This window comes from Gadus morhua, chromosome 21 (genome assembly GCF_902167405.1).
Source record: "Gadus morhua chromosome 21, gadMor3.0, whole genome shotgun sequence".
Lineage (NCBI taxonomy): Eukaryota > Metazoa > Chordata > Actinopteri > Gadiformes > Gadidae > Gadus > Gadus morhua.
In genome coordinates, this window is record NC_044068.1 from 12361541 (window position 1) to 12384090 (window position 22550).

General features: G+C 45.1%; 2 protein-coding genes across 2 annotated transcripts; one reads left to right on the plus strand and one right to left on the minus strand.

Annotated features, from left to right (window-relative positions):
• Positions 1 to 1997: 1997 nt before the first annotated feature.
• Positions 1998 to 7419, minus strand: hsp90ab1 (heat shock protein 90, alpha (cytosolic), class B member 1). Its single transcript, XM_030344484.1, has 12 exons — positions 7300 to 7419; positions 6183 to 6326; positions 5753 to 5959; positions 5411 to 5570; positions 5181 to 5314; positions 4736 to 5050; positions 4458 to 4623; positions 4146 to 4336; positions 3874 to 4021; positions 3486 to 3754; positions 2644 to 2977; positions 1998 to 2497 (listed from the first exon to the last, which is right to left on the minus strand). The coding sequence occupies exons 2-12, from the start codon at positions 6324 to 6326 to the stop codon at positions 2385 to 2387; spliced, it is 2181 nt and encodes a 726-aa protein (XP_030200344.1). The 5' UTR covers positions 7300 to 7419; the 3' UTR covers positions 1998 to 2384.
• Positions 7420 to 8515: 1096 nt separating this feature from the next.
• Positions 8516 to 20812, plus strand: rbm25b (RNA binding motif protein 25b). Its single transcript, XM_030344477.1, has 17 exons — positions 8516 to 8708; positions 9260 to 9357; positions 9443 to 9660; positions 9823 to 9880; positions 10010 to 10170; positions 10433 to 10618; positions 10850 to 10933; positions 13544 to 13884; positions 14174 to 14291; positions 14412 to 14501; positions 15014 to 15087; positions 15399 to 15549; positions 15792 to 16278; positions 16735 to 17024; positions 18239 to 18337; positions 18536 to 18583; positions 19920 to 20812. Exons 2-17 carry the CDS (start codon positions 9282 to 9284, stop codon positions 20010 to 20012), a joined length of 2574 nt encoding a protein of 857 aa, XP_030200337.1. The 5' UTR covers positions 8516 to 8708; positions 9260 to 9281; the 3' UTR covers positions 20013 to 20812.
• Positions 20813 to 22550: the final 1738 nt, after the last annotated feature.

The following is a 22550-nucleotide window of genomic DNA, read 5'->3' on the forward strand; positions in this document are numbered from 1 at the left end:
CCTTGACTCATAACGGGAGATGGCTTACAATCATACCCTGATCATATCAGTCAGAAACACTACTCGCACATTGGACCCCCCACACATGTTCACACATAAACCATGGTTTACACACACCTCACTTAGACGACGGGTCGGGGGCGGAGGACGAATGGGCATCCCCTCTGAGCTCATCTCGCGTCACCCTACACACTAGTGATACTAACTAGTCTCCTAGAGGCGCCACGACCACCCCCATGCCCAACGCTCTATTGCCAGTACGAAAACATACTGTAAAACAATAGTTAACATGAGGTAGCTGAGTTGATGTCAACTGACGAATCCGAGACTTACCGAACACATGGGTTAATGATCTGACTCTATCTCAATGTTTAATGACGCATCAAACGGTTAATCATTATTTCAAAGACTTCGACCCAGTCTCGAATTACAAAAAGATCTGTGTTACAAGGTCATTGAGTGTATGTTGTGTGCTGGAGTTGTAATAAGGGTTGTAAAAGGGGCGGATATTTTTCGGGTAGCCTATATTGTGTGTGTGTGTGTGTGTGTGTGTGTGTGTGTGTGATAAATCATTTTGTTTTGTTATATAGCTTGTAGTTAATGCAATGTGCGCGTTTGATACTAGAAACCACCTGGCGTTCACCTGGTGTGTTGACGGATGATAAAGATTAATACGCTGGACCACTTTGAAGTGCAGTGCCACCTCCAAACCATCTATATAATAAACATATTTTATATACCGTACATAGATATAAATGCCCACCTTATTATGGTGTGTATTTTTTGATGTACAGCCATCTATATATGTATCTGTCTATATGTCTCTTCCAGGGTCATATTAAGGGGGTACATCTCTCAGTAGCTATTTGACCAAACCGAATCCCTTCCCTCTCTCTTCTCATTGGAGACGTGGACTGCAGTACCCACAAGCTCCATGTTTGCCAAGCTTAAACACCCTGGACTACTTTACCCTCAACCCTAAAATTCCCCCAAAAATATAATTTGTACTGTACTAAAATACATGAAGTAATGTTGTGAACTTCTGGTGTGGTTTGATCTTCCACTCCAGATGGGATAACTTATGAACTATATCTGGATAAAGTAAAGCTGCTCTGTTTGGAAAAAGTGTGTTAATCAGTTAGAGATAAATATTAGCTCTTTAAAGAAAAATGTATTCCTCAGAATACATTTTTATGTACCGTAATAGGAAATAGGAGGCTTTGTAGAAAGTTGTTTCCACATTGGAAGATCATTTTATGTTCATTCCCTTGGACCGTTTCCATTTATGGAAATACGTGTAATTATGTTACCTTGGTAATACCATAATGGTAATCTGTCTTCCTAAAAACCCAGAATCTGGGTTAATGAGCATCACATCTCAAACATCTGTTGTATGCATGGGAAAGCCCAAGAAGGTCATTGTGAGTTTGGGCCACACCCAGTTATCCATTTACCAGCTTGTGTGGATAGTCGATCCGTCAGTTATTCAGATGAAAGCCTTTGAATCTTGTTTACTGAAACATCACCCATCGCACCTGACACTTGTGTCAGATTACTTTATGTAAAAAAAAAAAAAAGCCCCTTCTCCAAACAAGATAAGCATTATTCACAGAAGTCAAAGCCTCTGGTTTCAAACCAGGTTGTTTTTTTGGTTAATCTCCCCTCACGCATGCTTAGGACTAGCTTCATATGAACATGCAGGCCGAGATGGGTGCATCCACATCATTCATAGTAGGTTAATGGACAAAGGAAACCATTGTCCAATTAACGAATTAGCCCCCTTCTAGGCATACATGGTATTGATATCATGCACATGGTACAGATACAAGTCATCATGGAAGTTTATTTATATGCCCCTTCCATTTTTTTAAGGGGACATTTTGACCGTTTAACTTTATGGAAACCACTGCCACCTACTGGTGGATTCTAAGCAATTCACTGCTCAAGATTTATGGGAGGGTCATTGATTTCAGTCACTGATAGAAAGGCAGACAAGATTTAGGGTATAACATCTTTTATTTTTTTCCAAAACAAAAAGACTGAATACAGACAAGCCTGAACTCAGGCAAAGGAATCTTGCAGTCCACTCATGCAACTGTAGCACATGAACCGATCCACCGGACCCCTTTCCACCATGGAATGTCCATTCCCCATGTTCACACATCGACCCGGCCAGTAATCAAACTCAGTGCAACAGGGTACTGGTTAAAATGTGTTTGTCACCATTAACTTTTATATTGAGCAAAAAGGAAAAATGTCTGGGAAAGACAACGTCCACTGGACAACAGGAGTTAGACTTTCTTATAACCAAAGATATGACCATGTTTCCCAGTAAGATGTACAATTGAAAAGGTGAGGCTAAAGGCTTGGACCCAAGCGTTGCTTTAGTCCACTTCCTCCATGCGCGATGCGTCGTCTTCTCCTTCTAGTGGGGGGAGCACATCGGGGGCGGGGGCGGAGGTGGGCTCTTCAGCGGGTACGTCGTCATCGTCGATGCCTAAAGACGGATAGAGGAGGTGGGTTAGGTTGGATGCATATCAAGTTGCTGCAGTCCATGGAATCGGTTACAAGGACCACTGGGGTAGCAAACTGGTGCCACTAGTCAGGATACACGCCACGGCTGTAACAGTAGAGCAAGCTCACCCAGGCCAAGTTTGATCATCCTGTAGATGCGGTTGGAGTGGGTCTGGGGGTCGTCCAGGGAGAAGCCGGAGGACAGCAGGGCGGTCTCGAACAGCAGGATGACCAGGTCCTTCACAGCCTTGTCGTTCTTGTCGACGTCGGCCTTCTGCCTGAGGGTTTCCACGATGGGATGATCAGGGTTGATCTCCAGGTGCTTCTTGGCCATCATGTAGCCCATTGTGGAGTTGTCCCTGAGGGCCTGGGCCTTCATGATCCTCTCCATGTTGGCCGTCCAGCCGTACGTGCTGGTGACGATGCAGCAAGGCGATGAAACCAGTCTGTTGGACACGGTGACCTGTAGGGGGCAGCAAACGGCACAGTCAGAAAGGTCGTTCAGACAGACTTATTAAATGTATTCATAACGCATCAAGGAGCTCCAATGTGAGTGAAGCATGCAGGTAAGTAATGTTACGTCACACACAGACAGTGTCTGGTAGTCAAATACCATGAAGTCTTAGTAGAGTTACTGCAAAAACCAAAACATCTCCAAGCCTTGTTAATGACCAACATGGTACAACAAAAACCAAACAGCAAGTTCACATACTTAAAGTCAGAAATACATTGTTTCTATGCTACTCATTTGCTTTCAAAAATGCTTTTCCATCTTCCACGTGCGATCCACCATCTTCGACGCAATGCTTTCACACAAATCCCAAACCATTTCGATGACCACACTAACTCACCAACATCAAATGATATTTTAGGACACCTGTTGCCAAATAAGACATTGTCAATTGTATCAAGGTTTTTAAGTAATTTATAAAAAAAACGCATTGATCTTTTTATAATGTCACATTGCTGACCTTCTCCACTTTCTTGTCCAGAATCTCCTTCATGAGCTTGCAGAGGTTCTCAAACTTGGTCTTATCATCCTCCATCTTCTTCTTCTCCTCCTCATCCTCAGGGAGCTCCAGACCCTCTTTGGTGACAGAGACCAGGCTCTTGCCATCAAACTCCTTCAGCTGCTGAACGCAGTACTCATCGATGGGCTCCGTCATGTACAGGACCTCGAAACCACGCTTGCGCACCCGCTCCACAAAGGCCGAGTTGGCAACCTGGTCCTTGCTCTCACCTTATGGAAAGAATTAGGAAAATTAGACTTCATGATTTGACATCAAGTAGTAAGGTGGAGTCAAATGAATGTCTTGCAAAAGTTGGATTCTAGTTTTGTGCAAGTAGAGGCAGACCCACCAGTGATGTAGTAGATGGACTTCTGGTTCTCCTTCATGCGTGTGAGGTACTCCGTGAGGGAGGTCAACTCATCCCCAGACTGAGAGCTGTGGTAACGGAGAAGCTCTGAGAGCTTTTTGCGGTTCTGGGAGTCTTCGTGGATTCCAAGCTATAAAGAAAAACAGGGAACTTGTTAAATTTTTTTAGATGCAAAGTAAATGACAATTTGGTCTTTCGGGACAAAGTGTTCTTCTCCAAAAGGACTAACGCATTCAAAATGTTTCCCTTCCTACCTTCAGGTTCTTTGAGAAGCCATCGTAGAACTTCTTGTAGTTCTCCTTGTCGTCGGCCAGCTCGGCGAAGAGCTCCATACACTTCTTGACTATGTTCTTGCGGATGACCTTCAGGATCTTGCTCTGCTGCAGCATCTCCCTGGAGATGTTGAGGGGCAGGTCCTCAGAGTCCACCACGCCACGGACAAAGTCTGCAAGGGAAAGAAATGGTCTCATTAAACGGGCACATTACGTTTACAATAAGGGCCACCACAACGCCAAAGGTTGGAAACAGGACCAGCCACATGGTTAACACGGGAGTGTCCAACTTACTCAGGTACTCTGGGATGAGCTCCTCACAGCTGTCCATGATGAAGACCCTCCTGACGTAAAGCTTAATGTTGTTCTTTTTCTTCTTGTTCTCAAAGAGGTCGAAGGGGGCACGACGGGGAATGAAGAGCAGGGCTCTGAACTCAAGCTGTCCTTCCACTGAGAAGTGCTGTGAAAAAGGAAAAAGTTGAGTCCCCCCACATAAAATACCATTTTGATTTAATGCCACCCGACTTGTTGAATACTTATGAACACATGCACAATCCAGTGCAGGCGGTTACCTTGACGGCAAGATGATCCTCCCAGTCATTGGTGAGGCTCTTGTAGAACTCTCCGTACTCCTCGTTGGTGATGTCGTCTGGGTTCCTGGTCCAGATGGGCTTGGTCTTGTTCAGCTCCTCCTGGTCGATGTACTTCTCCTTGATCTTCTTCTTCTTCTTCTTGTCCTTGTCCTTGGAGTCTTCCTCGTCATCTGAGCCTACATCCTCAATCTTTGGCTTGTCCTCGCCTTCCTCCTTTTCTTCCTTCTCCTTCTCCTCTGGCTTCTCCTCCTCTGCCTCATCGTCACTGATCTCCTTCTCGCGCTCCTTCTCCACCTATGGTAAAGCACAACATGTCCTTTCATTTTTAAAGGGTGCGTGTCAAATATACATAGCGTCAACGCATGCATAGACATCCTAGCACAGATATAAACCACCATCAGTAGGCATGTGATCTAGTACTTACGAACAAGGTGATGGGATATCCGATGAACTGGGAGTGCTTCTTGATCACTTCCTTGACTCTCTTCTCCTCAATGTACTCAGTCTGGTCCTCCTTCAGGTGCAGAATCACCCGAGTTCCACGGCCAATGGGCTCACCTGAGAACATCATTTAGGATGGGCTTAATAACCAATTTTTGGAATGACTTCAATTTGAGATCCTTATAAATTAAATAAGTAGCAATGTGAACCTACCACTGTCGACCTTGACTGTGAAAGAGCCTCCAGCTGAAGACTCCCAGATGTATTGTTCATCATCATTATGTTTGGTGATGACAACCACTTTCTCAGCAACCAGGTAGGCAGAGTAGAAACCCACACCAAACTGACCAATCATGGAGATGTCAGCTCCAGCCTAGAAAAAAAACACATGCAAGAAGTTGAACATCGACCAACATTTGTTCCTTTTTAAATTAATTTTAAATTTCCCACATTAACCTGGTCTAATTCGGCTACAACTGCTTGCTGTAGCAGCAATAGCAAAGCTTTCCAACAAACGGTTATCAGGAAAACTTGATAGACCGCTTGCTCTCATACCTGAAGAGCCTCCATGAAGGCCTTGGTGCCAGATTTGGCGATGGTTCCAAGGTTATTGATGAGGTCAGCTTTAGTCATGCCGATTCCAGTATCAATCAGGGTCAGGGTACGTGCAGCCACATCGGGGATGACGTCTATCTTCAACTCTTTACCGTCGTCCAGTTTGGTGGGGTCAGTCAAACTTTCATAACGGATTTTGTCCAAAGCCTAAAAGTGAATAATTGTTGATTGAGAACATTGTTATGGATGAGGGGACATACAGCTTCCTTCCCTCTGAGTGCCAAGTTGAATTGAAATGAGCTCTAAAAATGCAATTAATTATTAAAGACAAAATGTAACTTAATCTGCAATGGCCAAAGAACATGAATCGTATTAACTTCCCACCCTATCAATTTCGTTTTTAAAAGTAAAAATACACTCATCAACTTACATCAGAGGCATTGGAGATCAACTCCCTAAGGAAGATCTCCTTGTTGGAATAGAAGGTGTTAATAATCAGGGACATAAGCTGGGCGATCTCTGCCTGGAAGGCAAAGGTCTCCGGCTCCTCTTCTTGGCGCATATCTTCAGGCATCTGAAAAGTGACAATAGGAGACCAGTTAATACCCAATATATGAAAATATGCAAATTCAATATATTAGCAGACAACGGTTGGCCCATACCGGGAACACTTGCTGAACAGGAACCATAAACCAAACATGGCGCCGTCACATAGACAATGGAGACTACAAGCACGTGTCGGGCGAGACGTTTCGTGAAATATAACATCCTCGAGTTTTTCCTAGTGCGAGATCAAAAGCCATAGCGCAGTACATCAGTCCGAAGTTAAACGACCGCCGACCACGGATAAAAGTCGGACAAATTCGGAGAAATCTAAATTTACGGAAATTTTTAACTAATTTTAACTACCAAAAACCCGATGGTACCATTTATAATTCAAGAACTAATACAAAAGAAGCCTTATGAGACTGGGCCGAGTGTTACACTAGCGGCCATTTACCATGATGGGAGAACCGGGGGGGTTAGGATATTAAAATGGAGACTACCATGTATTCCTCCCCAGTCAATTCAATTATTTAACCCCAAGCTGAACCAGCCATACTGCAGGATTTCTCTGAATTGAAATTAGAAAATGTAGTAATAGCTTGTAATGTTGATGAACAAACATGGTGAAATGTTAAACCATACATGGGTTAAAAAGAGATGTATGGCCCAATAAAGCCATTAGCAAAGTCATCCTGGTCACACCTGCTTTGACGCAGGGCCGAGATGCACATTAGCACAACTGTGGAAATGAGGTGTGTGCAGTGATGTTCAGCCTTCTCAAAACAGTGCGAATACAAAACGCATAAACCACCGTTTAGGGACAAAGAAATGCCGTTATTTAGTGGAAATGGGCAATGGCGGTGCTAACACAATGTCGTGACTAGCGATGAAATGGCAAAAAACGGATATTTAGCTTTTTAAAGCTAAACGGCGATTGAAGAAAAGCGTCAATAATGCGGCTGATATAACTACTACTCAAAGTGTAACATTTATTCACATACCTTGATTGTTTCGTTGACTTTTTCTTGAATAAAATGCCACCAATACAAAATCCCTGCTGCACTCCGACGCAGGAAGATAGAAAGGGACTTCCGTTTTAAAAGACCGATTTCTTTATAAGCATGCGTTTTCAACGTGCCGTATCCCTCCGCACTCATAACTGCAGTTACTCCTGAGTAAAGTATATTTGTTTCCAACTAAAATATGCACTTTCGGTGAACATAATTGTCACACTTAGTAAAATTCATACATATTTGAATGAATCTAGTTACTAATTATAATAGTATGTTTGTGCACGTGTTATATGTAATAACATAATGCTGAGCATCTTTAATGGTTTCAAACGAGACATCCTTGATAGGTTATATGCATATAAATCATGTCCTCCATGTATCTGGCTGAATATATCCTTGTATATATTATAAAAACATCGCACTTAATGAAGAATGTTGATTCATTCCTTTGTTTATTCAGTGGAAACTCGTGCAAAACAAATGATATGACTGTCTTTAGGTTTGCCATATGTGTTATGTTTCAATATAATTGAGTACAAAATAGAACGACAAATTATCAAAAATCGGTGGATAAACGGATCTATTTGATCAGTTGGAGGTATATCATCGTTTGAGAGGGTGCGCTTCGTTTGTTCTAGCACTTTCCATCAAAAACCCGCCTGAATTTTACGTCACCATCTTGTCAGATGCAGGCCGCCCTCGCTATAGCTACTGCTGTCACTGTGCCAACAACAAAAAAAAAACTATAGGAACCTAGCTCCCAAACATTTAATATTTGATGGCGATAGCGAATGTATATTAAATATAGCCATAATTATTGTACGATACTTCAATGATTGTTTTCGGAAGTATGATGGATTGATATAAAATGAATCAAAGTTAAAAGTATAAATAATCAAGGATAAATTATAAATAAATCGATACTAAAGTAACATTACATATCCGATAACTATATTTATATATAGATCTACATATATTTCTTTATCTATATCATTATTAAATATAACGAAAAATCAAATATAGTATAGTTGTTTTATCTATGGATAATGTTCTAATATGTTTTCTGCAAGTTGTAATACGTGGATGAAATTAAACTATAGACTACACGAAAAATGCACGTATTTAATATGTTGGTTATACAATTATTAATATTATAAATTCTAAGGTGTATGCGTTCTTTTAATGGAACGATGTACATAGGGCCTTCTCTCAGTGTGCCCAGTTTCAGAGGGCAGAGCCGACATACAAAACAAGCGCACCGCAATTCCGGGTCTCACTTGCGTGTATGTTTTTGAAGGCCCCCAAGACCTACCTGCTAAAACAAATTGTGGAGTAAGCGATTCAGGAGCCATAACCAGCTGGTAGCTGTTTTCAATTGACGTGCCACCTGATTTAGGGTATGTTATACATCTAAACTTCTATCTAGTGAGACTTGGCGGCAGAAGTATTGTCTGTTTTACTCGTGTTAGCTTAGCTACTTTTAGCTTCCAAGGGACGGTTTCACATACGGCAGCCCAAAGCACGCGGGTTGCTGCAAAATAGTTATTGTATTCGCAACTGTTAATATATATCTCTTTGATTGATCGTATAAACAACCGAACGAGTATGGTCCGTATAATATAGTACGCCAACTCAACAACATTTAGGATGATTAACATATATGCGATATGATTCTAAACTACCGTCATCTCGGTAAATTGCATCCCCTTCACGTTGTTGTATTATTAACAAAACACTGCTCGAGTCATGTAGATAATCATTTACTAACGGATCAAATAATAAAGTAACTGCTATGTACCGCCTGTACGAACTTTACACACACACACACACACACACACACACACACACACACACACACACACACACACACACACACACACACACACACACACACACACACACACACACGGGCGCAGTGTTGTAATATTATCTTCTCTTCCTTCAAGAGGTCGGCCAAGTTAGCACACAAGATGTCATTCCCTCATCTAAACCGACCGCTGTTGCCACCTCCAGGGATGCCTCCCCAATATGCTGGCTTCCCTTCAGGTAAATATATTCAAAGATGCACAACCAAGGACGCACAAATTTACATGGATTTACACCTTGTTGATAAATCATGTCGTTTTTGCAGCCCCAATGATCCCTGTTCACATGGGCTTAATGACTCCGGCCCGTGCTGTCCTGATGCCTACATCAGTAGCGGTGGTCAGTAAACCAGCGGCCCTTAAGAAGGATGTCGTTTCTATCCGAGCCAAAGAGGCAGAAGAGGGCAGTGGGCCCACAACCACAGTATTTGTAGGGAATATTTCGGAGAAGGCCTCGGATATGCTCATCAGACAACTGCTGGCGGTAAGGGATGAGATTTGGAGGCAGCGCACAGACCCCTGTCTGGGAAACTGCATCAACTTCTTCCACTTTATATTTTACACTAGTATGTATTGGGCTAGTTCTTCCTTCCTAGTCTTTTCATTTTCCCTCAAGTGTGCATTCTGTACTGAATTTTCTTTTTAGAAATGTGGAATCGTCTTAAGCTGGAAAAGAGTTCAAGGAGCCTCTGGGAAGCTACAAGGTAACCAGTTAACTCTTCCATATGGGGTCATGGCTGTTGCAGTTTCTTGGCCTGGTTGTACCTCAGAGGCCAATAGCCCTTTCCTCCTTGTGCTGCGTTGACGTTTCTTCCCACCCTCTCTGGGCCCAGCGTTCGGGTTCTGCGAGTACAAGGAGCCCGAGTCGACGCTGCGTTCACTGCGTCTGCTCCACGACCTGCAGATCGGAGACAAGAACCTGCTGGTGAAGGTGGACGCCAAGACCAAAGCCCAGCTGGACGAGTGGAAGGCCAAGAGAAAGGCGTCCAATGGGGTGAGGAGCCCTCTCTTCTTTCGAGAACTGGGCTGCAATGGATGAAGTCATGCATTGATTAAAATGGTTCTGGACTTCCCCAGCTGATCAAGTTGTGCGTCTTGAGGTCATGTCTTTCATATCAGTGCAAACTGAATGAAAGACATGGGATACAATGGAAAAATACGAAGGAAATATAGAAATGAATGTACTATAATAGGATGACAGTTTTGTATATTTACTGTGACTATTTAAAAACATACATATATGAATCCTGGTTCAGACAGGGAAGCCTGAGGGCACAGAGGAGGAGAAGGACGAAGACATGGATGAGGAGACGAAGAAGAAGGACCAGATTGTGAAGGGCGCCATCGACGCGTTGATCCAGGAGAACGCCAGCGAGCTCAACGCTCCTTCGACGGACGACGAGTCCAACCGACGCAAGCGAAAGAGGGAGAAAAAAGAAGAGGTGATGTTTTATTATAGGATTCGAACTAATGACTTCATTAGTTCCAAAAAAAACAAAACGGAATGAGGCAAAACGTCATTCAGCTTTGCTTAAATTTGTAATGTTAACTTGACAAATTACACACTATTATGCAGATAAAAATCGATTCATTGATTTGGCCTTTCTGCAGAAGAAGTGGCATTTCAAACTATATCGCTCATTCAGTGTTTTGTGTGTGACATTTTTCTACAGGAGGACCTCAATGCCATCGACATGGAGGATGACAAGAGGGACCTAATTTCCCGCGAGATTAGTAAATTCCGTGACACCCACAAGGTACAGTGGCTCATTTGATGCATTGGACGTGACATTACAGGCTTTCCTTTGGACAGATGCCCCTCACATAGTGCATTCCAATAGTCTACATTGTGCTAGAAGACACCTTGCATACCAAAAGGCGTAAATTGGTCCCACAAAGATATACATTCAGAATGGCCTAAGGCCATTCCGAATGTATATCTTTATATACATAGTGCAGATGCACTATTAACATGAACACTAGTTGCCCAGTACTTGATTTGAGTAGTGTATTATCCTATGCCTACATGATGGGCTGCATGTCAGTGGGAACAATATATTTAGCTTTTGGAGGCCCGATTTGACACTTGTGATCACCTTAAATCAAGCTCTCTAAGTGTGACCATAATAGATCCATGATTCATTCTTCACACAGAACAAAACTAATGCATGGAGACAATGTAAAGTTACCAGAAGGCTAATCTATTCATTAAACCCCACCAATATGATAGTGATCATTTGGTGACTAAAGCAAGATGAATCTCAGAGCTTTGGGAAAAGGTTGCGAGGATAGGATGTAAGTATCAGCTTTAATTTACTAATTACATATACCGGGCGCCCCTCTCTTGAGGGCTTGCACTGGGAGCAACTGCATAGGCTCTCCGGCGTTTTTGCCTGATTGTTTTGTGGACTTTTTTAGCAACATTCCCTTTTTTTTGTAAGGGTTTTTGAATTTGGTGACAGTCTAGGCCCCACAAAGCCTCAGGGCCCAGTGAACCTGTGCGAGTCCTCAGCAAACTGCTGCTATGTCTGGATGGTGTTCATGTCGATAGCCACTGCCAGTGTCTCCTTGGACATGTATCCTCATATACTGCTAGTGGCGAGGTGGGGAGGGGGGTGGGGAGGGGAGGGGGGCGTCCTTTCCACAGCAGCACAGCGAATCGAAGACTCTCAAGGTGCGTACGCCCTTGAATGCATGTGAGTTAAATACATTTTTTTGTTTCATCACGTCCCTCCATTGCGTCATTATCCTTCATTTCAGTGGGCGAGACGGGATTGTTTTAATGCATCCATTTTACACATACGCAATGGGCGATGCTGGTCCGACCAGCAATACAAGGATTGTAAGGAGACGACTTAAGAGTAATAGTAGGCACTATTAGTAGTTCTGAGAAAAAATTATATGTGTCAGACCACATCATGTTAAGTTTGTTGTATCTTTACGGTACAAAGAAGGATTTATCTGTCTTGCCAAAATTCCTAATGCAAATTCTGGCTTGCCATGTCTACCTAAACTCAAAAAAGATGGAGGGAAAACATGTACAATTTGTCTCGATAGCTGTTCAAGCATCAGCTCTTGAGTGGTAAGTACCATTAGAAATTGTATTTTTTTAAATGTTTACTGAAAAAAGCCTGTCCTTTTGAGAGGCGGTTTCACCAATGGCTTCTTATATTCGTTCATCCAATGTATTCATCCATACCATTCTAATTTAAACCATATGGGCTACATTACCCACAAGGCTTCTGGTCAAAGGAACTTGAAGCTTTTTTAAGATGTTTTGTTCATCAAATGTCAATCGGATCATACACCTCGCGCTTCCCGTGTTTCTTGTATGTGGACACTTAGGCGTATAGTTCCAAAGTAACACCGCTATGGTCACTTTTCCAATGATCAAGCTGTAGCACAGAGCTATACATTCTTAAAATGACACACAAGCCTTGTGTCTAGTGTCCAGCAAGGTGAGAGTGTGATTGTGTGTGGGTTTGTCTGAGTAATGGATCTAGAACAACCCTCCCAGGATTCCTGCCAAGGGGTAAGACAGCTTCTAATAATTAACTTACCTGTAACAGAAATGTGTCTGATCTTTTGCTCTGTTTTTATTGGGCGCCATGCTAACTGCCACTGCACCCGTTAAAGTAAAAGGATGTTAGCCACTTTTTGATGTTACATATCTGAGCAAGCTAGAAGAATCCCGTAATGTTTTTTTTCCTTTTTGCATACCATTGTGACCTGCTTTCCTCCCAGCCCTAAGTTAAAAGGCTTGTAGGGGCAGCGAAGGGCTGAGTCCATAGTTCAACACCTGTAAGTCACAATCAACCAGTTAAATGAAAAGACTCACCACTCTTTGTTTTTGTTTTTATTTCCTTTTAATTGTTTGACTCGTTATAACCTTGGTTTAGTTCTGTTTTATCCTTGTTCTCGGGACGGGGAGACTCCTACGGAGAGAGGGAAAAAGTCTTTTCACGGCGCCTTTTTCTCGCTATGTTTCTGACCGATGTTTCTGACCGCTTAAGTGGTTTCAAGTGACTCTAGCACAGGTAACATGCGAGCGTTGAGCATGATTTCATTCCTGCTTAGTTGTGAGTGGCATGAAGGCGGAGGCAGTCGGCCTATTAAGTCCATGGAGGTCTTGGTCTTAGGGGTTAGCTCCAGCCATCTTGTCCCCCCCCCCCCCCCCGTTCTTTTGACTTGGGGATTAAGGACTTCAGAACAGATGGATCATTTTGGAAGCACGTAGACCTGATCTCGGGCTTAACATCATGGGCCTGGAAACCACTTGAACGGGACTTTCTGAGAGTCACTCAGCTTCCCATGCTTCCCAAATCTCCCGCTGACTCCCCCCCACCGTCTCCGCTTTGCCCCCGCAGAAACTGGAGGAGGAGAAGGACAAGCGCGAGAAAGAGCGCCAGGAGTTTGAGCAGGACCGCCGGGAGCGGGACCGGCAGCGGCGGGAGCGCGAGGAGCAGCAGCGCGAGCGGGAGAGGGAGAGGGAGAGGGGGGACCGGGACAAAGGCGACCGGGATAACAAGGTGGACCGGGACAAGGTGGACCGGGACCGGGTGGACCGGGTGGACCGGGACAGAGAGCGGGTGGACCGGGAGAGGGAGCGCGTGGAGCGGGAGCGGGAGAGAGCCGAGCGGGAGAGGGAACGTCGCACCAAGGAGAAGGACTGGGAGATGGAGCGCGGGGGCGACCGCAGCCGGTCCAGGTGAGCTCACGGAGAAGAGAGGAACGCTCGGCCCTCCTTGTTTAAGAGGATGTATACTATGACTTATATCATAGTATCATAAATATCTATTTTAACACTATGCTCTACTTAAAGCTATATCCTCCTATTTAAAACGATATCCTGTATTTTTAACTATGCTTCTATTTAAAACGAAAGCATCTGTTAGGAAGGGCCCTCTTAGGGGACAGCCCTACGCCACTTCCCCCACCACCAACGTGTCTATAGGGGCTGAATGCTGAAAGGTTGTTTGTGTTTTTTTGGGGTACAGGGACAGGAGTCGCGGCCGTGACAACGACAAGAAGCGGGACCCGGAGGAAGAGGAGGGTCTCCACGAGCGCAGGAAGCTGGAGAGGCGTCTAAGGGAGAAGGAGGCAGCCTACCAGGAGGTAGGGTAGGGTGGGGTGGGGGGGAGGGTCCTCGTCCATCAGAGGACTATCAATGCTGGCCCAGGGAGAAGGCCTGTTTGTAGGAGGGTGTCTGACCACGATGTTGTCTCCTGCCCACAGCGCCTGAAGAACTGGGAGCTCCGGGAGAGGAAGAAGACCCGGGACCACAGCAAGGGCGTAGAGAGGGAGGAGGAGAGGCGCCGCGAAATGGTAACACCCCCGTGTGTGTGTGTGTGTGTGTGTGTGTGTGTGTGTGTGTGTGTGTGTGTGTGTGTGTGTGTGTGTGTGTGTGTGTGTGTGTGTGTGTGTGTGTGTGTGTGTGTGTGTGTGTGTGTGTGTGTGTGTGTGTGTGTACACAAAAGTCACGTTTCGGTCCTTGGTTTTTAAGCCACGGTTCGGTATGTTTTTCAGTACAGCAGGGTTAAAAGAAACCCAACATACAATTTTTACATTATTAAACATTTATTTTTTGATTTATTAAATTGTTTCAAACGAATGCCTTACACAAAGGCAAAGACATAAAATACAATTGAGGGGAAAAACACAATAAAGTCCAGGACTTATTTCCATTGTAATCCTAATGCGGGATGTTGGACAGCTGTTGCTAAGCGTCAAGGTAGGTGGTGGGGGTGCTTCCATTTTTGCTTCTTTGGCTCTGCTAGTGTTATGTTGAGTGACATTTAAATGGTAACTGAGGTCTTGTTTTCTCTACGGTGCCCCAGTTGAAGGAGGGCAAGCGGCTGAGGGAGTTCCTTGAAGACTATGACGATGAGCGCGACGACCCCAAATTCTACAGGTAGGCAGGGCGGGGTCCCGAACCTTGGGTCTTTGGTTCTGCAGCATCGTCAATATCATGCTATGCACATCCATAAAAAATGTCGTTTGATCCAGTTGTGAAACAGACAGGGTGGTATAATGGGACAGATCGGACACAGGGTTCATACTGAACTACATGGACAAATGCATTGGTCCATGTATGCCTGGATGCTCTCTGCAGAGGCATCCTCCCCGACAGTCTTTGCTATTTAAAGCCCCCCCCCCCACCCCTCCCTCTTGCAGCTGCAGCTATTGGTGGTTCAGGGTGTAATTGTGCCTTGTGACCTCTAGGGGCAGTGCGCTGCAGAAGCGGCTGCGAGAGCGAGAGAAGGAGATGGAGGCAGACGAGCGTGACAGGAAGAGGGAGAAGGAGGAGCTGGCAGAAGTCAGACAGCGGCTCTTGGACCAAGGACACCCGGACCCTGACGCAGAGCTACGCAGGGTACGCGTGTGTGTGTGTGTGCGCGCGTGTGCGTTTGTGATCTAGTGTCATGTATATTTAGCACAGCTTGCTCCCTGGTGTGTGTTTGAAGGTCACTGAGGCATCTGAGGGGTATCTTCCATCCCTGTGTGGTAAATGTGTCGTCTGTTTGGCTCACGTTTTATTTATCTATAAAAAAAAAAAAAAAGCCCTCCTGACGTTGGCCGTTAACCCCCCGCCTCGCTGCGCCCCCATTGGTCCAGATGGAGGAGGAGGAGGAGCAGCGGCTGCAGCTGCAGCAGCCCCCCGTCATCCAGCAGCTGGAGCAGGAGCGGGAGCTCCGCCGCAAGGCCTCCTCGCGGGACCGCGGGGCCCGCCAGAAGGACAAGGGCCGGCAGCGGCAGGAGGAGGCCGGCGGTCCGCACGGCGCCCAGTCGGAGGAGGGTGAGGTGGTGGAGGAGGGTGAGGACCACGACGACGAGGACGACGAAGCTGCCGCCGCCGCCGCCGGCCAGGACCACGGCCGCGGGCACCCCGAGCCCCGGGCCGAGCCCAAGGCCCCCGCCATGCGGCCCGTGGTGAGCGCGCCGGCGGTGGCCACGCCCCCAAGCGCCAACGCCTCGCCCGGCTCGCCGGAGGACGCTTCGCCGTGCGGCATCATCATCCCCCATGAGAACTCTCCCCCCGACAACCTCCCGCAGGAGGAGCAGCGGCCCCGAATCGTGGGCCTCAAACTGGGCCTCAAGCTGGGTAGGTCTCTGTTGAGGAACGGTACGGAGCGCAGCACCACTGAGTAGCGCTGCTCCATTATGGGATGAATCATAATCACCATTATTCTGATCAATATTGAAATCACGATTATTCATTCACAATCACGATTGTTTTTCAGTTTGAAAACATGTTGTATTTATTCACCATGTTTCTCCCATATAACTTTGTGACTGAGGACTTTGAAATTCCGCCTTAAAAATTACACAAAATGGTCAAAAAGAAAATGTTCCAATCTAAAATGATATACAGATATGTATCCAGCTGTTCTGCCCTTTCTATAAAACCTAAAAAGCATTGTCCCCTGGAGACAGGGTAATTATGCATTCGAGATCTAAACCTTATACATAGTCGCCTTAAGCAACACCGTGGCGCTTGTAAAGGAAAACCGAACACTACAATGTCCTCACTGCTGTTGTTTCCTCCCCCCGCCACCAGGCGGCGGAGGCAGCCCCGGCCAGCCGCACGTGGGCAAGCGCAAGCGTCTGCCGGTGGACAGCGTGTTCAACAAGTTCAACGAGGAGGAGGCGGACGAGCGCGTCCCCAAGAGGAAGCTGGTGCCGCTGGACTACGACGACGATAAGAGCCTGGGCGCCGACGCACTCGCCGGCAAGGCGGACGACGGCAGCGAGGAGAAGCGCAAGCACATCAAGAGCCTGATCGAGAAAATCCCCACGGCCAAGCCCGAGCTGTTCAGCTACCCGCTGGACTGGACCATGGTGGACGCGGTGAGGGGGGGGGAACGCACCCGGCTCACGGGCTCTTCGTTTGGTTGTCAATAGTCAATGTCATTTTGCCGTGAGAACGGTAGATAAACAATGTGAAGTTCATGATGATCTACTGTCCTCTCCTCGACTTTCAATGCAAACATTTGTTGCCGTTGTATTTTTGATGGGGGATTGATATCCTCATTGAAAGCGGTGTGACTTGTATCAATAGATTTTTGCAAATCAATACAATCCCAGCTTTTGCCTGTCTGCTATTTGCCAGGTGGTTGCAGATTCAGAAAACGTTATTGTCTGTCGTAACTGAAAATCGTCGTTGACGTGGCTCGGCACACAAACAGGACAATGTACTGTGTGTAAAGATCTTTAAACAAGTATAGATATTAGAAATGAGCAAGATTAAAGCTGTGGATATGTGTAAAGTGACAGTGCGTCAGGGTTAATTTGTATGTTATTCCTAGATAGGGGTACTCTATATCGGCGGCCTGATGGCAGAAGTTGGAAGGACTTGTGCAGGGGGTGGGTGGGATCCTGTGTAATGAGGTTGGCTTTCCTTTTTAACTACCTGGCTGTGGAGTGCTGATAATTGGTTTGGAGTTTTGCCAGATATTTAGCTTCCTTGATTGATGATCCGGGAAAGCTTTGATTTCTTTTTGACAGAGGTGAGGGAGAACCAGGATGTGATGTGACAGCTGTTAAAATGTCCTGTCTGACATCAAAGCGCCTGAGTTTCCTCAGCAGGAACAGTGCTGTGCCTTTTTGTACACAGTCTGTATGCTGGGAGACGGACAGGTGGGTGTCGATATCTGTGCCCAGGTGTCTAAAGACCTGGTCAACTGTCTGCCCGTACAGCCTCAGAGGTTGAAAGAGAGGTTGGGGGGGGAAGATGTTCGCCTCCCCCCACAACACAGGGCCAACACAGGGCCAACACTTGGTCTTGGTGATGTTGAGCTCCACAGAGCTCTCTTATCCACGGCGTCAGGGTGTTGACCTGCTGGTAGTAGGCAGCCAGAGAGGTGTGATCCTTGATGTCGGCCACCAGGGCCGCCATGTCGTCTGCATACTGTTTGGCAACCGTCTTTGAAAGATACTGCGACTTTTTTCCTTCCATACCAAAATGAGTTCATGAACACACACAAACAAATTGGAGTCATTTCGAAGAGGGCGGTGGACTTTTATCTCCTCTAAATACGTCTGTTATTTCACCTGTTATTCAGACCCTGATGGAGCGCCGGGTACGCCCCTGGATCAACAAGAAGATCATCGAGTACATCGGAGAGGAGGAGCCCACACTGGTGGAGTTTGTCTGCTCTAAGGTACTCATCCCTCCATGGTCTGAATTGATAGTCAGCATATAAAGACAATCATGTAAGAATACCAACCCTTGGTGGTGAGTGAGGTCCCCCCCTTCAATGTAAAGCGTCTTTGAGTGTCTAGGAAAAAGCGCTATATAAATTCAATGCATTATTATTATAACCCTGAGCGTTTTGTTTCTACCTCCACACCTCCTTTAGGTGATGGCTCACGGCACGGCGCAGGGTATCTTGGATGATGTTGCCATGGTGAGTAACCGTCCGGGTGCGAGACGGTGGTTGTCTTAAGCCCAGTTCAGACCAAAGATTCACCTTGCAACGGCTTGCAACGAGACGGTTTTAGAACGTCGCAGGGGCGGTGTGAACGGGTCGTTGCAAGCCGTTGCAAGGAGTTGCAAGGCGTCGCAAGGCGTTGCAAGGAGTCGCCAGAGATTGAACATGTCAAATCGCAAGGTCCAGTTTTAGAACGCGGCGATTTAACTATTTCTCTTCAGCCAATCACAGCACAGAACAACTTGTACGTCACGGCCTTACTCCGTCCCGGTACTGTACTGTCCACTCCAGCATACAAATATCCGAAGATGGCAGACTTCTGGTCCGAGGAGAGGGAGGAGAATTTAATTCGCTTGCTGGAGGGGCAACCTGTCCTTTACGACGTTGGCAGTAAGGGGTATAGCAACAGGGACAGCAAGAAGAAAGCATGTTGCGACATTACGGTGGCACTCGGTGTGGTGTTTTAAAGCGTCTTAGAGTACCATATTAAGCGCTAAATGTAATTTATTATTATTAAGTTCAACTCGTGACCGTGTTAACTGGTGACCATTAGCAGAATGCGTCGTTTGTTGTCGTGGCTACGCCAGCTGTTGGGAATTGGGCCAGACACGTAGCTGTCCTTGCGAATGCCTCTTTGATTTGTCTTTCAATAAAATGTCAAAAACATTCCCATCGTATTTGGAGTGTAATTGGAAGAAACTTGTCAGGTAGAACCGTTGTAAGCCGAAATAAATGAAAAATGAATGTTTAAATGCGTACATTACGGGATTCGAACTCATACCATCATGGGGGGGAATATTAATAAGGTCGGATTTCATTCCGTTGTACCGTAGACCCACGTAGTAATTTTGAAAGTAAATTTTATAAATTCTTCGTGAAAACACGAAAGGCAGCCAGATCAACTTGTGAACTTGCGTTCACAGTTGCTAGGGAAACCACCTACCGTCGCAGACCGTTGCAGCGCGTTGCAGCCAGTGTGAACTGCCCAGTTTTAGAACGTCGCAGCCCGTCTCGTCGCAAGGAGTTGCGAGTTGCAAGTCGTTGCAAGGTGAATCTTTGGTCTGAACTGGGCTTTAGTTGCTAGGTTTTCATTTCTGAGCTGAGGGCACCCACGCATTTACAGCCACGATAAACAGGAGACGGTTGCATTTAGTTTCACCGTTAGTGTGGCTTGGTTAGTTAGTTAGTATGTACATGGGGAATATCATCCAGCCAAGTGGCCTATATGAGGCACAGCAACCTTCATCCTACTTAGACATTGCCACGGTCACTTTGGTTTACTCACTCGCTTTTCTTACCGTTTCTCTTCCAGGTTCTTGATGAGGAAGCTGAAGTCTTCATAGTGAAGATGTGGCGGTTGCTCATCTACGAAACCGAGTCCAAGAAGATCGGGCTGGTAAAATAGACGACGACGACGATGATGAGGACGCAAACACCGAGAACGTGCTGACCTTTTTTAAGATAGATTTATATGTATATACCTAGTGATTCTTCTTTTTCTTGGTCGAGACTTAATTCGTGAACACTTTGTTCATAAAGTCTGTAGTATTCTGTCCCGGTTTGTGGAGCACTCACTGCAGGTTGTTCTGCGTGTGTGTGCTGCTATTTTACAGCAAAAGTACAAGCAAATAAGAACCAGTCCAACCAACGGTTTTTGTTTCACCTGGAACGGCCCGGAATTTTCAACTTGGCATTGGTATTCATGCAAACGACAAGTCATAGGGGAGGGGTGTGGCCTCTGTTAAACAGCAGGGATCCTCTTAAGCCAGTGGATCAAATCTCAAGACAGGTTTCATTTACTTTTATAATTGTTCCCAATGACGTCTTTTTACCAAGCGCATTGTTGTACATCGACTTGTTACTTGAAAACCTCTGAAGGAATCTCTTGTGCAGGACAAAATGTGCGTAAGGTTAAAGATTTTGGTTCACTGTTGGTGTGGCTTGGTTCGGAAGACACAAGTGTCATGCAATTGTTTTGTATAACTGTCTCATGTATTTGTCAGGACATCACAAAAGGTGACTAGTTGTGTAAATGTTTTCTGAGCCAGTCTGGCAGAATTCAATGGTTGGCTGTATTCCTGCTGCTCAAAAAATCACACAACCACTATGGGATAACATGGCTTCTTCCATTCAGAAATGCCCTTTGTTTCTTTTGTATCAGTGGGCTTTTGTTTCAAATAAATTTGATTTTTTTTTATACCGTTATTACTGGTACGTTTTGTTGAAACACTGAAGTAACTGGCAGTGTAGATTGGATTTCATCTTTAACTTGATGCTGCAGAGGATTACATTAAGGTAAGTGCTGATCCTATGAAAGGAAATTGTATTGAAACTCTACACACACATCCCAGTCTGCCAGGCAAAAAATGAACTAATCAAAGACTGACGTCACTTGTCGACATTAGACCGAGTTTCAAAAATGGGAATTTATTGTTTGATCGTTCATAAGATCAGCAAGCGCGTCATCGGTCCCTGGATCTGATCCATCCTGACCCATTTAAGGCTGATGCCAAGCCCCATCCCAGTGATATGGAGAACAGTAGACACAAATGGGCGTTCTCGTGTGGTGGGAGTTCCCGTTTACGCAGACTGGAACGCCCCCTTCTTATTCTTCGTCGCCTTTCTCGCTGAACTGTATTAAAATTTCAAAGTGTACTACTCCGAAACCATGTAAATAAACTTCCAAAGCTTTTCAAATCTTATTTGGCAAATAACTTCACATGATGTGTCTTTTTACAATTTATTCGTTACCAGCATTCGTAGCGTTGATCAGCAGTGAAATAGTCTGCTATAAGACGTTGACGTCGCTTATATCCACATGTTGTTCACGGTAGCGTTTTGAATACTTGCTTCGCGTTGTGCCGGCGAAATGCACATTTCTTGTCGCGTTGTGCCGGCGAAATGCACACTTCTTGGACCCCTGCATAACTGCTTGCAGTTCTAGTTTCCATTGGTCATTCTCAGTGGTGGCTGGCGATCAAACCTGTTGGTGGGGCACAGTAACAGACAGGGGGTCTGAGGTCCCCCCACCCCAATATATTTTTTGGAATTTAATAGATTTGATTTCCTGTAATCTAGTGCATTTTGGGGATGGCCACTACCTATTTACCTACTTTTCATTCAGATTCATAGCCTACATCCTGACTTGCAGGGCCTGGACAAGCTTACACTGCATATACAGACATACTTCATGGCCATTCCACCAGCCATTGCTATTTGACCCATTGTTGTTATTCTGATATTGAGACAAATCATGATCACTGTCCTATAGCGTCCATTTTTTGTGAGTCTCAATGTCTACTTCAAATGCAGTTAAAAATATGGGACAGTTGCTTCATTTTGTTTACATGCTACAGGCCGAAAGACTAAATTAATATGTAACTTACTTGCACCTTTTAAGTATAACATTGCTTGGGGAGTCCAATTCCTCCACTGAAAAGGGTGGAAAGTGCTTACAACTCTCTGCTAGGTAGCGATCTATGACACTGTTGTTTTTTATTGGTCGTCATGAAAAAAACAAAAGGGGTAACACTGTCGATAATTATCAAATAAAACATAGGGGGTAACACTGTTGTTTTTCACACACTGTTGTTTTAATCAAATGAAACATGAGGGGTAACACTGTCTTTTTAAGCAAATGAAACATAAGGGGTAACACTGTCGTTTTTTATCGGTCGTCATGAAAAAAACATAAGGGGAAACACTGTCGTTTTAATCAAATGAAACATGAGGGGTAACACTGTCTTTTTTATCAAATGTAATATAAGGGGTAACACTGTTGTTTTTTATCGGTCGTCATGAAAGGAACATAAGGGGTAACACTCGTTTTTATCAAATGAAAGATGAGGGGTGACAGTACTGTCATTTTTCTTTGGTCGTCATGAAAAAAACGATAAGGGATAAAACTGTTGTTTTTGATTGGTCGTCATGAAAAAAAAACACA

Coding starts and splice junctions, on each gene's coding strand:
- hsp90ab1 (XM_030344484.1), bottom strand. CDS start 6,326: ATGCCTGAAGATATGCGCCAAGAAGAGGAGCCGGAGACCTTTGCCTTC. Junction 5,315..5,410: donor CACAGTCAAGGTCGACAGTG/GTAGGTTCACAT, acceptor TGATGTTCTCAG/GTGAGCCCATTGGCCGTGGA. Junction 2,978..3,485: donor TGGACAAGAAAGTGGAGAAG/GTCAGCAATGTG, acceptor TGCCCCCTACAG/GTCACCGTGTCCAACAGACT.
- rbm25b (XM_030344477.1), top strand. CDS start 9,282: ATGTCATTCCCTCATCTAAACCGACCGCTGTTGCCACCTCCAGGGATG. Junction 15,088..15,398: donor GACGACCCCAAATTCTACAG/GTAGGCAGGGCG, acceptor TGTGACCTCTAG/GGGCAGTGCGCTGCAGAAGC. Junction 17,025..18,238: donor ACTGGACCATGGTGGACGCG/GTGAGGGGGGGG, acceptor CCTGTTATTCAG/ACCCTGATGGAGCGCCGGGT.